Source organism: Microtus oregoni, unplaced genomic scaffold (genome assembly GCF_018167655.1).
Source record: "Microtus oregoni isolate MIOR12 unplaced genomic scaffold, Mior012 000008F_ref0000371, whole genome shotgun sequence".
NCBI classification, from domain to species: domain Eukaryota; kingdom Metazoa; phylum Chordata; class Mammalia; order Rodentia; family Cricetidae; genus Microtus; species Microtus oregoni.
In genome coordinates, this window is record NW_024543067.1 from 2804530 (window position 1) to 2820326 (window position 15797).

A 15797-nucleotide genomic window follows, 5' to 3' on the forward strand; every position below is an offset into this window, starting at 1 on the left:
CCGTGGTCACCCCACAGGTTAGGTCTGTTTACTGAATAAATCCAGACACGATCTGCCACACGCTTCAAAACTGCACGCATGACTCAGTATCTGAACACTGTTGTCGCTCTAACACAGGGAAATCCTTAGGTCTTTTTTGCAATGTGACTGGAATATATGATTCAGTTCATGGAAATCCAGAGTCTAAACCCCTGGAACCATTAAAGTCATCCTAACTATTCAGAAATGTATAACATTGGAAATTCGATTCAATCATAGAATATATATATATATATATATATATATATATATATATATATACTGTAAATCTGTATAGATATTCAACAAATGCATAGAACCATGTTCAGGAATGCCAGGATTGGAAATATTTTGTTTTACTTGCCCCCAAAAACAAATATGAAAAAGCAGGCCCCTACCAAGTCTCCAGCAGGCCAGTTCTAAGTTATTCATACTTGTTTTCTTGACAGTAAACTCACCAGGGAACCTCTTTTTGGTCTTGCATTTTGACCTGGTTAGCCTTTCTAGGTATACATCTGAGCCTTACTATCCAGCAGACAGAAATCTCTGTCGTAAGATGGCGCTGTCTTTGTTTACGGGGTTCATATTTGTATCCACAGCACTAGAACGGCCTTTGTTGTACGGATGAACGTATGATTCAGGCTCTTTACAACATTACCACCCCTCTACCAGCTTAATGAATGCATCCACCCTGGTCTCAGGACAATGTGAGAGATGAACCCGAAGTCTCTCAACGCCCACGCAGTTTTGGAAGCACTGCTGAGTATCTGATCCTCCATGGTGTCCACTCCATTTTCACTTCTGCCCGATACTCAAGGGTCCTTCAGGCTTACTCCTGTCTTTTGTCCTCGTCACCATGCTGTGATGAAGAGCCCCAACAACACCGAAACTCTAATTACCATGCAAAGACCTGCCCGGGATGCCTCTTATTTTAAACCGATGGCATGTAACAGATATGAAATTGGCAGGGGGCAATGGAAATTATGCTAAACGCAACAATTTTAAAAGCCTGCTGCCTCTGGCCTACCTCCCAGCCACACAATTGGTAAACACAAGGCATATTTTCCTAGTTTCCTAAGAGCACGCAGTAAGCACATTTTTCTAATTTTAAAAATTCTCAGCCGTGTGAAGCAAAGATCTCTTCAAGCACAAACACCCTACTACTTCTGCTTACTGCAAAGTCAAGCCAGCATAGAGGCGTAAGGCCGTGTGTGGAGTCAATTCTCCTTTCTGCCAGAGAATACAGTTTAAAAAAAAAAAAAAAGGCTTTGATTTTATTATAGTCACGCACACTGCCCAGGAGCTGTATGAGAATAAATGATACCCGGAAAGTCTTCTAGGAACCTAAAATGAAAATTCCATGTAAACACTAATATTACACTTTAAATTTTAATAGACTTCTCTTTACGTGTCTTCCCTATCTTTAAAACAAAGCATAAGGTGTTTTGTTTAATCTTTTGTGACAGATTCCAGTTCAAGAATCTGGCTCTTCAGTGGTGGCGCACACCTTTAATCCCAGCACTCGGGAGGCAGAGGCAGGCGGATCTCTGTGAGTTCGAGGCCAGCCTGGTCTACAAGAGCTAGTTCCAGGACAGGCTCCAAAACCACAGAGAAACCCTGTCTCGAAAATAAAAAAAAAAAAAAAAAACAACAACAACAAGAATCTGGCTCTTATTCCAGAATTAAGTTTTGGATTTTTTTTGTTGCTTTTTAAAAAAAAAATGTTAAATTCACCCTAACATAAAATATAAGCCCCTTAGGCAGAAGTCATCACAAAGCCAAAGGACAGACACAAAATCAGGTCCATTTCAACACTGGCCCCGATACTGGGCGACACATTCCACTCTCTGTAGGGTGTGTCCATGACAGCTGGAGCGGAGAGTACCAACAGAGGTGAAAACACACCTGTGCTCGAACTACTTCCTTCACAGCTGCTTCTTTATTTATTTCCAAGCCCTCCAACCACGGAACAGTGATCGGGCCCACGGACTGAGCAGAAGGCGGCGGCTTACCTTCTGGAGACTGACATCAGCCCGCAGCAGGCTGTCCACAGTCGGCCTTGGGAGGGACAGGTTCTGATGAAGGAATCCAGAGAAGGTCTCATTGTCCACCAGGAAATCCTGGAGCTTCAAATCTATCGAGAAATGGTGTTTTGTTTACATTTAATAACTCTAAAAAGGCTCAACCACTATGGGGCAGGAGGAGAAGAATAGAATATTGATTGCTTCATTGTAAACGGATGGGTGACCACAGGCTTCTGGCTCCCCTACGCCGAGGAGCGAGTTGCAGGAGCTTTGTCTCGCTGGGAAAGACAGGAAAGGATTACTTTCCCATGTCATGTTGAGCCACACGCAGTGTGTGTTCCCACACTCCAACAGCCTAACGGTGTTGTCACACACATGGTCTTCCCTTGTTTCCCACAGAGAAACCAAACCTTTAAAATGATCTCATCCATCCTACCTAAGATTTGTGACATGAGCCCTGCTGCTCCTGACTCCCCAGTGCTCTGTCATGTGGCTAAAACTGAAAATAGCAAAGGCCTTATTTCCACAAGCCACAGGGGCTAATCTCCTGCATCAGCCGGTAATGGTTCTCTAAGTTCTCTGTGGATCGGAATCGCCTGATGGCTTGCTTCAGGTAGACCGCTGGACACAGCCCCGGAGCATCTGATTCAGGCCGCTTGTGATACAGCCGAAGCATCTGCATATATAGCAAGCTCTTAGGTGGTGCTGATGCTGCCGGTATGGGGACCACACTTTCAAGAATCACCAGGGTAACCTCTGATGCATATCCAGGTGCCTTTACAGACGTGGCCATGGGATACAGTGCTGTTAAGCCCCAAGGTCAAACACAGAGAGAAATATGTAAATTTATCTTTAAAAAACGACCCTTCACTAAATGCACTGACTTCTAAGGGCTCTACGCTGATTCCCATTAAGCAATTAGCTCACCAAGTGCATCCAGGAGAGGCTTCAGCCCAGGGTCATGAAGTAGAAAAGGCACTGGTCAAGAATTCGGAATGTTAGTCTCTGGTGGGGGGCTACGTATGATGGTGTCGTTTGAATATTTCTTTTTTTTATTTTTTTATTTTTATTTTTTTTTAAATATAGAACGCTTCACAAATTTGCGTGTCATCCTTGCTCAGTGGCCAAGCTAATCTTCTCTGTATCGTTCCAATTTTAGTATATGTGCTGCCAAAGCGAGCACCCGTTTGAATATTTATAACATATTTCTGAGCCTCAGGTACTTTGGCTCTGAAGCAAAGGAATTCTGAGTGAAGCTGGGTGGGACCCTCTCACTCCGTCATTTTCCTGCCTTATTTTATCGACTCTGTTTCTTTTTTCTTTCCACTTTAAACTTCTAATAGCCCGAATTCTTTTTTTGCAATTTATAAACCAAACCCAAAAACAAACAACAAAAACCAATCATCTCTGTGACCAAGGACAGGCAGTATTTGCAGAATGGTGACCCACAGGCAAACACACAATCTGACCACTAGAGGGCAAACTTTACAAATCACTTACAGGAAGAATTAAGTTTTGTTTCATCTAAAGACAAAACTACCCGGTGCACTGATGAGGACAGTTTATCCTGGGATCTAAAAGGGTCTCCCTACATGGAAACAAGCAGCCCAAGCAGGCTCTCACTAGATCGCCATGATCCAGGCATCTTCTGCCTTGAGCAATGTTTGGTGATTTTGAACTCAGGAAGCTCCAGAAAGAAGAGATGGAGAAGTGGTTCTACTCAACTCCTGTGCACCTTGCTCCACAGAGGCTCCTAGGTCTGTTAGTCCTCCTCCTTGAAATCAGCATCCCAGCAAGCTGTCACCTGTCCGCTCTTCCATCACAGAAGACCCCACACTGGTACCACTGAATGCAATTCTGAGGTTGCCAAGCCTCAGAGTCCTAAATCTCACTTATGGGGCATGCAAAAACTTCAGTCTCTGGGTCTCAATCCCTTCAGATTCTAAACCAGTAGTTCTAAGGGAGATCACCCACAAATCTTCATTTTAATAAGCTGCCTTAAGAGTTTCAATATAAGGGGCCTGAAAGCCATATATTATGACATATTATTTTACTTAAATATTGCATGCATTAAACTCTGCATACAGAACGTCTTTTATCTTGGTGTTTCAAATACCTACAACAAGGCCTGTTGTCAATGTCAGCTGAATAAGTGCTAGAGAAGATTACCAGAAAGATTCCAGAAGGATCTTTCAGTTTAGTGGGTCCAGGAAGAAGCTAATGCTGTCAGGACCATCCCTAGAACACAGCCCAGGAGTAAGAACCCTGACCACTAGAACTGTCTTCCCAAACACAAGAAGATCTCAACACCCCAGCATTCCCATGATAGACAAAAGGGAGAGAGGAAGGGAGGGAGGGAGGGAGGGAGGGAGGGAGGGAGGGAGGCAGGCAGGCAGAGGGCTTCAGCTGAGACTTAATGGAAGTCAGACACGCTTATAACTTAAAAAGAGAGAGATAGAACTGGGGCTCAGTATGTGCAATACCTTATAAAACACAGAGAGAGAGAAAGAGAGAGGGGGGGAGAATCAAAAAACCTGGGTTCTGTATCTATTATTTGCCAGATTGTTTGACCTATTTAAACTTCCATGGACCTTACCTATAAAATGAGAGTCTCAAGAGGCCTCTGTATACCCTTGGTAGAACAATAGAAAATTTGAACTAAAACTCAGATCAAACAGTTGAACACAAATTCCTCCTAAGCGAAGCCACAGCAGTACACAGCATCCTACTTGGACACTTGAGAATGGCTCCCTCCTTCGGGGCAGCAGAAGTGTGGGAGGCTGACCCAGGCTGCCCTTTCAATGGATCTCGGTCACCCAGCGACACCCTGGAGACCAGTAAAAGCATTTGGCACGTTTATAGGATGCTCCTGTTTTGTCAACAGGATTGGAGCATACAACAGGCTCTTCGGATGGAAAGAAAAATAATACAACAGCTGGATGTGATCAAACTCCAACTGCCTATCCCCGGAATGAGACACAGAAACCAAGAAGCCGGTTAAACAGTCAACAGGCCTTGGCAGTACTTGAGCGTGGTGTGGCTGACTAGCTGAGTGGGGAAGCTGAGGGAGGGCCAAAGATCCCTGGCTACAAACAACTAAAACTTACAGTCTGGTCACGTGGATATACACACAGTATCTTCTACTGTCATATCGCCACCAACAGCTGCAAGTCATATACACAGGAAGGCAAAACTGTGTGGTGTGCTGGTTCTCAACCTTGGATGCTGCCCGATCTACTTGGGAGCTTTAAAAACTCCCAAAGCCCAGATCGCACCCCAGAACTGCTTGGGGTCTCAGATATTAAAACAAAACCATTGAAAAAAAATCCCAGCCAAGTTTGAAACATAGGCGGATGTGCTAGTACATACCTGTAACCTTAGTACTTGGGAGGCAGGGGATTGCAAATTAATGGCCAGCCTGGGCTACAGAGTAAGTTTCAGGCCAATGGTTACAAAGAGAGATCACACCTCAAGACAAAATTCTATGGGCAAAAAGGAGTTTGGAATCATAAAATCTGAAAGGTAGTAGTGTATTCTGCTATCAGTTAGCTGTAGAGCTATAAGAAGATTCACTGTCTTGGAGAATCATGCTTTATCTAGATAGGAAGATAATGGAATCTACCTTTTGAAGACCTGGAGACTAGAGAGGTTTATAAGCCAGAGCAATAAGTAACTGACTAGTGACAAATGCTTATTAAATGGCAATATACTCATTGTCACTAAAACGGCTGTTTTACTTGGATTAACTCTATACTATATAACAATACGCAGGAAAAAAATGAGAACACAGATCTGTCCTCAAGGGGTTTTTCTTGGTTATTATAAGAGGGATGAAGAGGAGCAGAAGTGCAGAAAGCGGAAGGGTGAGAAAACCAGAGAAAGTTAGTCCATAAAAGCAGTCAGAAGAAGCTGACATGATCTGCAAGGATCTCATGAAGGAAATCAGGCTACAGTTCTAGAATGGACCACAAATCAACCACCCCTAGAATTCAGTGGGGTAAGGATAGTCCCTCTCACAATGGCAGACACCCACAAATCCTGTACTCATGGGGCTATATACACAGTAAATTCTCAACATATATCCATGAACAAAGAGACAGAGAGAACAAATTCCACAAAGCCCCAGATTTGAGGAGTAGGAGGAAAACAAGAGAGGTGGGAAAAGAAATGGCACAGAGACAGAGTAGAGTGGTTTTGTCCTTGCTGGTGTCTGTCTTCATTATACAGCTAGCTGGGTAGGGAAAGGAAAATAATGGACCAAGCCAGATGACTAAAACAGCTATTCTTCTTGAGTGAAGACACTGGATGGATGGATGGATGGATGGATGGATGGATGGATGGATAGATGGGCAGATGGATGGGTATATGGATGGATAGATAAATGAGTAGGTAGATGAAAGAACGGATGGACAGATAGATGGATGGATGGATGGATGGATGGGTAGTGGGTGGGTGGGTAGGTGAATAGGTGAATAAACAGATAAATGAGTATATGGGCATATAGACGATGAATAGATGGATGGATGGGTTGGTGGGTGGGTGGGTAGATGAAAGAATGGATGGATGGACAGATGGGTGTATAAACAGATGAGTAGATAGATGGATGGGTGTATAGACGGATGAGTAGATGAATGGGTGGTTGTATAGACAGATGGATGAGCAGATGGATGGGTGTGTAGATGGATGAGTAGATGGATGGGTGGTTTTATAGACAGATGGATGAGCAGATGGATGGATGGGTGTATAGATGGATGAGTAGATGGTGGTTGTATAGACAGACGGATGAGTAGATGGATGATGGGTGTATAGACAGATGGATGAGCAGATGGATGGGTGGGTGTATAGACAGATGGATGAGCAGATGGATGGATGGGTATGTAGATGGATGAGTGGATGGATGGGTGGTTGTATAGACAGATGGATGAGCAGATGGATGGATGGGTGTATAGACAGATGGATGAGCAGATGGATGGATGGGTATGTAGATGGATGAGCAGATGGATGGATGGGTATGTAGATGGATGAGTAGATGGATGGGTGGTTGTATAGACAGATGGATGAGCAGATGGATGGATGGGTGTATAGATGGATGAGCAGATGGATGGGTGGGTGTATAGACAGATGGATGAGAAGATGGATGGGTGGGTGTATAGACAGATGGATGAGCAGATGGATGGGTGGGTGTATAGACAGATGGATGAGCAGATGGATGGATGGGTGTATAGACAGATGGATGAGCAGATGGATGGATGGGTGTATAGATGGATGAGCAGATGGATGGATGGGTGTATAGATAGATAGATGAGCAGATGGATGGGTGGGTGTATAGACAGATGGATGAGCAGATGGATGGATGGGTGTATAGACAGATGGATGAGCAGATGAATGGGTGGGTGTATAGACAGATGGATGAGTAGATGGATGGGTGGTTGTATAGACAGATGGATGAGCAGATGGATGGGTGGGTGTATAGACAGATGGATGAGCAGATGGATGGATGGGTGTATAGACAGATGGATGAGCAGATGGATGGGTGGGTGTATAGACAGATGGATGAGCAGATGGATGGGTGTGTAGATGGATGAGTAGATGGATGGGTGGTTTTATAGACAGATGGATGAGCAGATGGATGGATGGGTGTATAGATGGATGAGTAGATGGTGGTTGTATAGACAGACGGATGAGTAGATGGATGATGGGTGTATAGACAGATGGATGAGCAGATGGATGGGTGGGTGTATAGACAGATGGATGAGCAGATGGATGGATGGGTGTATAGATGGATGAGCAGATGGATGGGTGGGTGTATAGACAGATGGATGAGAAGATGGATGGGTGGGTGTATAGACAGATGGATGAGCAGATGGATGGGTGGGTGTATAGACAGATGGATGAGCAGATGGATGGATGGGTGTATAGACAGATGGATGAGCAGATGGATGGATGGGTGTATAGATGGATGAGCAGATGGATGGATGGGTGTATAGATAGATAGATGAGCAGATGGATGGGTGGGTGTATAGACAGATGGATGAGCAGATGGATGGATGGGTGTATAGACAGATGGATGAGCAGATGAATGGGTGGGTGTATAGACAGATGGATGAGTAGATGGATGGGTGGTTGTATAGACAGATGGATGAGCAGATGGATGGGTGGGTGTATAGACAGATGGATGAGCAGATGGATGGATGGGTGTATAGACAGATGGATGAGCAGATGGATGGATGGGTGTATAGATGGATGAGCAGATGGATGGATGGGTGTATAGACAGATAGATGAGCAGATGGATGGGTGGGTGTATAGACAGATGGATGAGCAGATGGATGGATGGGTGTATAGACAGATGGATGAGCAGATGGATGGATGGGTATGTAGATGGATGAGCAGATGGATGGATGGGTATGTAGATGGATGAGTAGATGGATGGGTGGTTGTATAGACAGATGGATGAGCAGATGGATGGATGGGTGTATAGATGGATGAGTAGATGGATGGGTGGGTGTATAGACAGATGGATGAGCAGATGGATGGGTGGGTGTATAGACAGATGGATGAGCAGATGGATGGGTGGGTGTATAGACAGATGGATGAGCAGATGGATGGATGGGTGTATAGATGGATGAGCAGATGGATGGGTGGGTGTATAGACAGATGGATGAGCAGATTGAGGGATGGGTGTATAGACAGATGGATGAGCAGATGGATGGGTGGGTGTATAGACAGATGGATGAGCAGATGGATGGGTGGGTGGATGGATACTAATGCATGAATGTACAATGAGCTGGTGTGACCTAGGAAATGGCCAGGTTTGCAGAGGTAAAAGGCATCCTGTAGTGGGAAGGGAGAAGACAATCAGGACATGAAAGTGAAACAAATGGGGTCAAGATGACTAGAGTGTCCCCAAGCCTACCTGGTTTCATCAGCCTAAGGGAAGAGGTACATCTGGGAGGCAGCAGCTGGAAGCTCAGCAAAAATAAATCAGAGGGAGGCCGAGTCAAGTGATGACACCTAGCCTCACAGGCTCACACACACAACCCCAACTATTAGGGAGGCTTAAATAGGAGGTCAAGATCTTCTTGGCCCACAATATGAGTTCAAGGCAAGCCTGGGCAACCCAATGAGAGACATCCTGCCTCAAAATAAAAATCTGAAAAGGCTGTGGTTGTGTCTCAGTGGTCAGAGCACTTACTTAGTAGGCATGAAGCTGTGAGTTCCATTCCCAGTACCAGAATAAGTGAACAAACCAGCAAACAACAGCACTGACAGTAGAATCCACCTCCCCAGGTTGACAGCGAGGGCTGAGTGAGCAATGTCTGTGCACGCTGGGGAAATTCCTGTGCTGAGTGACACGCTCCTGAAAGAACTGCTAATCTGATCCTGCTCAGGGACGCTGCCCTCATTAGCTGAGCTGCTGTGTTCAGAATAGACACTGAGAGAAGGGACTTTGCCAAGAACACTGGGGGGTCAAATTCACAGCTGGGAAGATGTGTCTGTGTGTGCACTTGTGTGTGCACACAGATTTATGCATCTATTATGCATTTGCCTGGATGAGTTCCCAGGTGGGATAAAACTATTCTTCCTTTTCTTTTTTTTCTCTGCCAATACTGTCTACAAGAAAGGGCCAAGACTCACTCAAGAGTCTATTCAGAACTTCATGAAAAAATGAGTAAAAGCCAAGCCCAATGGCACAGGCCTGTTATAACCTAGCTATCTGGGGCTCTGGGGCAGCATCAGCAACTTAACAACTCTTTGTTGCACAAAGAAAAAGGGGGAAATGGGCAAGGGCTATAGCTCAGGGGTAGAACATTCTACCATGCAGAAGCCCCAGTTCAATCCTTGGTACTACACAAAAGGAAGGAGAGAGAGAAGGAAGGAAGATGCAAATGGAGGGAAAAAAAGAAAAAAGGAACCTAACATTTTATAGAGAACCAACAAGAAGGATCACATTGTCTGGCAACTGCAAGGCCAGACACAAGCAGATGACCAGCAACACAGCAGGCATTCTAGAGAAGACAAAGGACAATTGCTGGGACAGACACTGCCACTCAGTCATCTAACTCTGACCAAATGAGTTGACATAGACTGGCTTTTATTATCTGTGGAGTATGTGGTTGGGGAAAATGTTCCCTGAAAAATTATTTTCCATGTTATCTGAGAGGAACACATGGTCCAAGAGATCCAGCACTGCAGATAGATATCAGAAAGGCTGGGCTCAAATACTGGCTCTGCCCCCCACCACCTCTGTGACTATGAACCTCACTTGGCTCCTTTCCTTGGTCTCTCTTGGCCTCAGTTTTCTTGGACCTCAAATGGAGCTGGGGCCAACAAGACGGCTTAGCTGGGAAAGCAGCTGCCACCAAATCTCAATGCCCAGGACCCACATGGGGTGTCGTTCACACATTACCCTTCACACCCCACCTCAACACAGACAAAACAAATAAATAAAATATAAAAAAATGTTTTAAAAATAAAATGAAACTAATAACATTCATAGGTTGGTGTGGGAAGCAAAGATTACAAATGGGAACTCGACAGTGGGGCTGGGAAGGTAGCTCACTTAGTAAAATACCTACTGGGCAAGCGCAAGAAACTGAACTCCTGCCCCAACACCAATGTGAAAAGTCATGCACCATGAAGCATGGCTGCAATCACAGTGCTGGGGAGGTGGAGACAGCCCATACCTGAGGCTTGCTGGCCGGTTGGTATATCCAGATCAGCAAGCTCCAGGTTCAGTGAGAGAGCCTAAATCCCTAAGTGACCACTGACCTAAAATGTACACACACACCCACACTCATGCAAGACCAAGAGCTGACACGCTTGGAGAGGTGTGATAACAGTCACAAAATGTGACAGAAAGCTGTATGCAACAAAAGGCCAAGTGAGTTCTCTCGGCACAACCCCTTCAACATGGACCACAGTACCTGAGCGGCTGAGCCTAGCTCCCTGATGGGCCTGAGAGGCAAACAGCGGCCTACCACATCCCTGTCCCTGGGGCTTTGTGCACTGTGAAGCAGGGCAAAGGGGAGGAGAACAGGAAAACAAGAGGTTGGCGTCTAAAAGGAACAAACAGATGAGATGCCTCTGTGGGCTGGTAAAGAGTGAGACACAATCCCGGGTTTCTTGCTGTTCATCTGGGTCAGGCCTCTGTGCCCGAGCTAAGGAAACCTACCACAGGCAGAGAGAGGCTGGTGGTAAAGAGAAGCCCTAGCCCTGGGGGTCTTCCTGGCCAAAGAAGTGTTCCCTCCCTTCTCTACTGCCTGCCTGCTGGAATCCAGGCTTGGGAGTGGAGGAGGAGAGAGAAGGAGGAGGGCGGGAGGCAGCAGAGGAAGGCGGAGGAGGGAAGCCCTGGCACCCATCACCGAGGTTACTCTCGGTCAGTGCCCTCTCCAAGCCCCAGCTTAAGTTTCAAGATCTCTGCAGTCTTGTGTTCTCCACAAAACGGAACCACAACAATCAGCAGCTTGAGAAGTGGGTGGAGGAAGCAAAGGAGGAAAAGGAGAAGTAGAGAAAGACACAACAGCATCCCTGGCCTGCAGTCTTCTTAAGTGGAACCCCTGGGGTGGAGGCAGGGTCAGATAGTAGCAGCCCTGCTCTACCAAATGGGTAAAGACTTGAAGTGGGGGGTGAGGGGGACTGATGGCATTCTTGCGGTTTTACTTAGGCCTATTTGGTAAGTCTTATAAACAAGACTGAAATATTTTCAGCTACAAAGGGCCTGGACACATCACACCTGTTTTTCAGTTGGTTACTTGGCTCCTTTGTGGAGGCCAAAGTCTTGTGCAGCCAAGACTGGTTTTGAGCTCCTCACTCCCCTGCTTCTGCCTCCCAAGTCCTGGCATTTATAGACATGCTACCATGCCCAGCTTTCAGGGATCAGTTTCTTGGGTTTCTTTTGGGATGCAGGGCTGTGCTTTCTTCAGGGGTGAGATGTCTCCAGAAGGCTTTGTGGGATACTCTAGAGAAGGAGGGGCAGCTGGATAGCTATACCCTGGGGTAACTGTTAGTGTGAACAAGGGTGGGGCAGATTGTGGGGTGCACCTGCCTTGAGATCTCCCTGCTAATCATGGGGCCCTGAAGACGTTTCTGTTTCTACAGTGAAGGCTTTCTGAAGAATTCAAGAAACTTCAGAAAGCTCAACTTTCTGAAACTTTGGAATCTAATGAACTGTATCACATCACAATTCCAGAATGTTCCAGTTCTATGGACTTTGGAAGTCACTTTTCAGGTCTTCTGAGCCTCTGTATTTTGTAAACAGAGGTCTCCCTTCCAGTGTGAGTCAAGCAAGCACTAAAGGCACTAAGCATGTGTCATAAATAATGCACAAGAAAACACAAATTGGAGCGTAAGTACATTCAAAATACATGTTGATAAAACGGTCCTGGCGATTAGGTCTACAGCCGCCAAAGGACCTGACTATTCATGGCTACACAGCCTGAACTCTCTGGGGACAAACAACAGCAATCTTCTCTCTGGACCAACAAAGCAACAAAGCTTTAGATACCTTGTGTTGTTTAAATTATTTGGTGAAAACAAGTAAGTGTGTATTAGTTAATGTCTACTGTGCCAAAATAGCAGTGCTAAGTTCAAAGGAATAAAACCACTCAGTGTGTCCCAAAAGCAGGAACAAAAGAGATATTATACGATGTAATCCCTGCCCTTGCCATCTAAGAGGAGACAGGAACAGAATAAGAGGGCAGAGCGGGCCTGTCTGCTATTCAGGAATCAGACAAGATTGAGATCACAGAAGGGGGCACGGTTCCCTAGACCCATGCATTATGGCAGTAGTTCTCTGGACAGGATAAGAATGCTGGGAAATTAGAGGCCTACAAGGTAAAGCAATCATCAGAGCAGAGTCTGCTTGGATGGCATTATACCTTTTATTGAAGACACACACGACACACATAGATACAAGCAAACACTCATATACAGAAAAAGTCAGAATAATAATTTATTATTATATCTATGTCCCTTCTATCAGGTTAGAGTAAAGAAAGAGATTTCCCCTCCAGAAGAGGGCATCCCACCCTCTTCTGGAGAGAGACTGACACTGCCACATCCCAACCTTGGACTTCCAGGCTCTTTAGAAACAATTTCTATTGTGTAAATGTACTGAGTCATGGGTATTTTCTTACGGTAGCTAGAATGGACTAAACCAATATGCTTGTCTTGCTGACAAGAAGGAAGTGGGAGAAGCTGCTAGAAGCCACTGAAATAAGGACTTGTGTCATCTAGTAAGTGTCTGAATGGTAGCAAGGAACCAGAGAAGGCTGTGGTTCTCACTGGTCAGCAGGTGGTGACCACATGCAGGCTGGCTGAGAGAACCCAGAAAGAAAGGTAATATGAGTTGCTAACACTGGCCCAAAGGACTTCTGAACTTAAGGAGAAACAAGAAACAGGAAGCCAATATCAGGGAAAACACGAAAAACAGCTGATAAGAAAATACTTCCTAGGGAGCCTTTTGTGACTAGCAGAGGGGTGCACAGCACTGAGAGCATGCTTGGAAGATAGAAGGAGAGAGAAGAGAAAGGTCAAAACCACAGGAAAGACTGAATGGGACAGAATGGACAGAGGTGGGGAGGTCTGGGGAGGGGAGAGTTTAAGCCATCCAGTTATAAGGCATGACCTGTCTCTAAGTGATTAAAACCAGACACTAAAGGATGCAGGACTAGAATCAGTTTGTGGGGACTTGAAAAACCCAGGGAACAGGGGTTGGGGAGGTAGTTCAGGAGAGACACTAGAGACAGAGGACATGATCCCCAGAGCAAGCTGGGTAGGTAAGTTAGCCAAATGCTTGAGTCCTGGGTTTAAATAAGAGAACATGATTCAGTCTATGAGCAAGGAAGACCCCTGGTATCAATTTCTGGCCTCCATATTCATACACACGGAGAGAAAACAGACGGAAAGACAGAGAGAGAAAGATAGGCAGAGAGATAGAGACAATGAAAAAACAGAGATAAAGAGACAGGCCAAGACAGACAGACCAGCGAACAAGAGAAGGAAAGGAAGACGAACACATGGCAGGCACTGAGGTGGGATTCTTTCCAGGCGGGTTTCGGGAGAAATTGTCTGATTTCTTCTAATGTCTAAAATTAATAAACTTACCAGGACGCGGTGGCACTTTGAGGCAGGAAACACTGTGCCGTATTGACAAAGCCTCAGATACATTATACAGATCAATTTCCAGAACCTCTAAAGCTGGCTTCCCAGAAAGGTACTATAGTTACCCTCATTTTTCCAAACCAGGAAATAGACAGGAGCAGGGAGTAGCTGGCTCAAGGTCACAGGACAAGCCAGAGGCGAGCTTAAAACCCAACAACTCTTGATTTCACAACTCCACTTCTCTCCATGCTACTGGCAGCTACAGGAATCATGTGACTTTCCAAAATCAGGAGCTGGCAATGGCACCCACACTTCCCTGCGTTGGAGTGTGGCAGCCCGGCATCATGGTACGATAGAAAGATGTGGAACTTCAAGTTTCAGAGACCTGGACCCAAGTTACGACCCTGTGGCACTGAGCAATAGATGCAACCTTTTTAGACTCAGTTTTCTTATCCATAAAATGGGGACGGTACTGATCGGCGAATGCCGCTTCAAAGAACCAAATTCAACAGTCCACTCAAAATGCAAACTTCCACACTGACAAACATACACATCAATGCTCCCCGGAGCTCTGGACGTCCAACAACTGAGGAAGAGACGGAATATTTTTCAGCCATAAAGAACAAAGCTGTGGATTTTGGAGAAAATGGAAACAACCGGAGATAATCACATTACTCTAAGTTAGTCTCAGAAAAATAGATATTCTATGTTTTCTCTCACTTGGGTCCTGGATCTAATATAGACACCTAGAACCACCTATGTATGACATGAAGGTAGAAGCAGAATGGTTTAGGAAAACCAAGTGAACTACTGAGAGGGAAGGGTTGAACAAAAGGAAAGGAAGGGTAAGGGAGGAATATCTTCAACCTACACTTCACACCTATGTGACTACACCCTTACATGACACAGAACCGAACATACAATGCAGACATACCTATGTGAGCATATCCTTGCATGATACGAGATGAAACATACAATGCGTACCTGCATATACCCTTATACGCCATGGGACCAAATATACAACACCTATTTATGGTAGTCCACCCTGATATAACATAGCACCAAGCACGCCAAGTGTACCTATGTGAGTGTATCCCTGTATGACATGAGGCCACGTGTAGTGAATGTATACTATGCATTAAAATCTTTCATGCAAGATGTCATCACGACCACGTACGACCTTGTCTGTAGACAGAGTCAATTTAACATGGGCTTTCGGTGTCTCCCTGCAACAGAGGCGGGAGGGGTAGAAACACGGAGTTTCCAATGAGACACAAAGCCTTTGCCGAGCTGCTCCTTACCACCCACAGGGTAAACAAATCTCATGCAGGAAAGGCAGGAGACCGACAGCGCTGTTGTTTGATGGTCACAATTCAAGCTTTTTAAAAAGCAGCCTCATATTGTGGGGTCCGTGGCATTCTGTAATTGAACGCAATTGTGTTTTCTATGCCTGTCTGGGTAAAGCTGACCTTTGGTTCGATTTAGCTCAAGCAATATTTCAACACTGCACTGGAGCTCTGCGTCCCGAGTACTGCTCAGCTGGAGCCAGGCCTCTGCCCTGGATGGCAACCCCACAGACTGGGCTCCGGGACACGGCGTGGCTGTGACAGGTCTGGGGAGATGTTCGTGGAGGGAGAAAAGTTTCAAACGAT

At 45.5% G+C, this 15797-nt stretch overlaps 1 protein-coding gene and 1 non-coding gene across 2 annotated transcripts in view; both read right to left on the reverse strand.

Annotated features, from left to right (window-relative positions):
• Abca1 (ATP binding cassette subfamily A member 1) overlaps nucleotides 1-15797 on the reverse strand; it is a 120553-nt gene that overhangs the window by 63725 nt on the left and 41031 nt on the right. The window contains exon 6 of the mRNA XM_041656734.1: nucleotides 2031-2152. Within this exon, the coding sequence (XP_041512668.1) occupies nucleotides 2031-2152 (122 nt within the window). The remainder of the gene's footprint in view (nucleotides 1-2030; nucleotides 2153-15797) is intronic.
• LOC121452048 lies at nucleotides 3119-3225 on the reverse strand. The gene has a single exon (XR_005974785.1). It is a non-coding gene; the product is annotated as a U6 spliceosomal RNA (small nuclear RNA).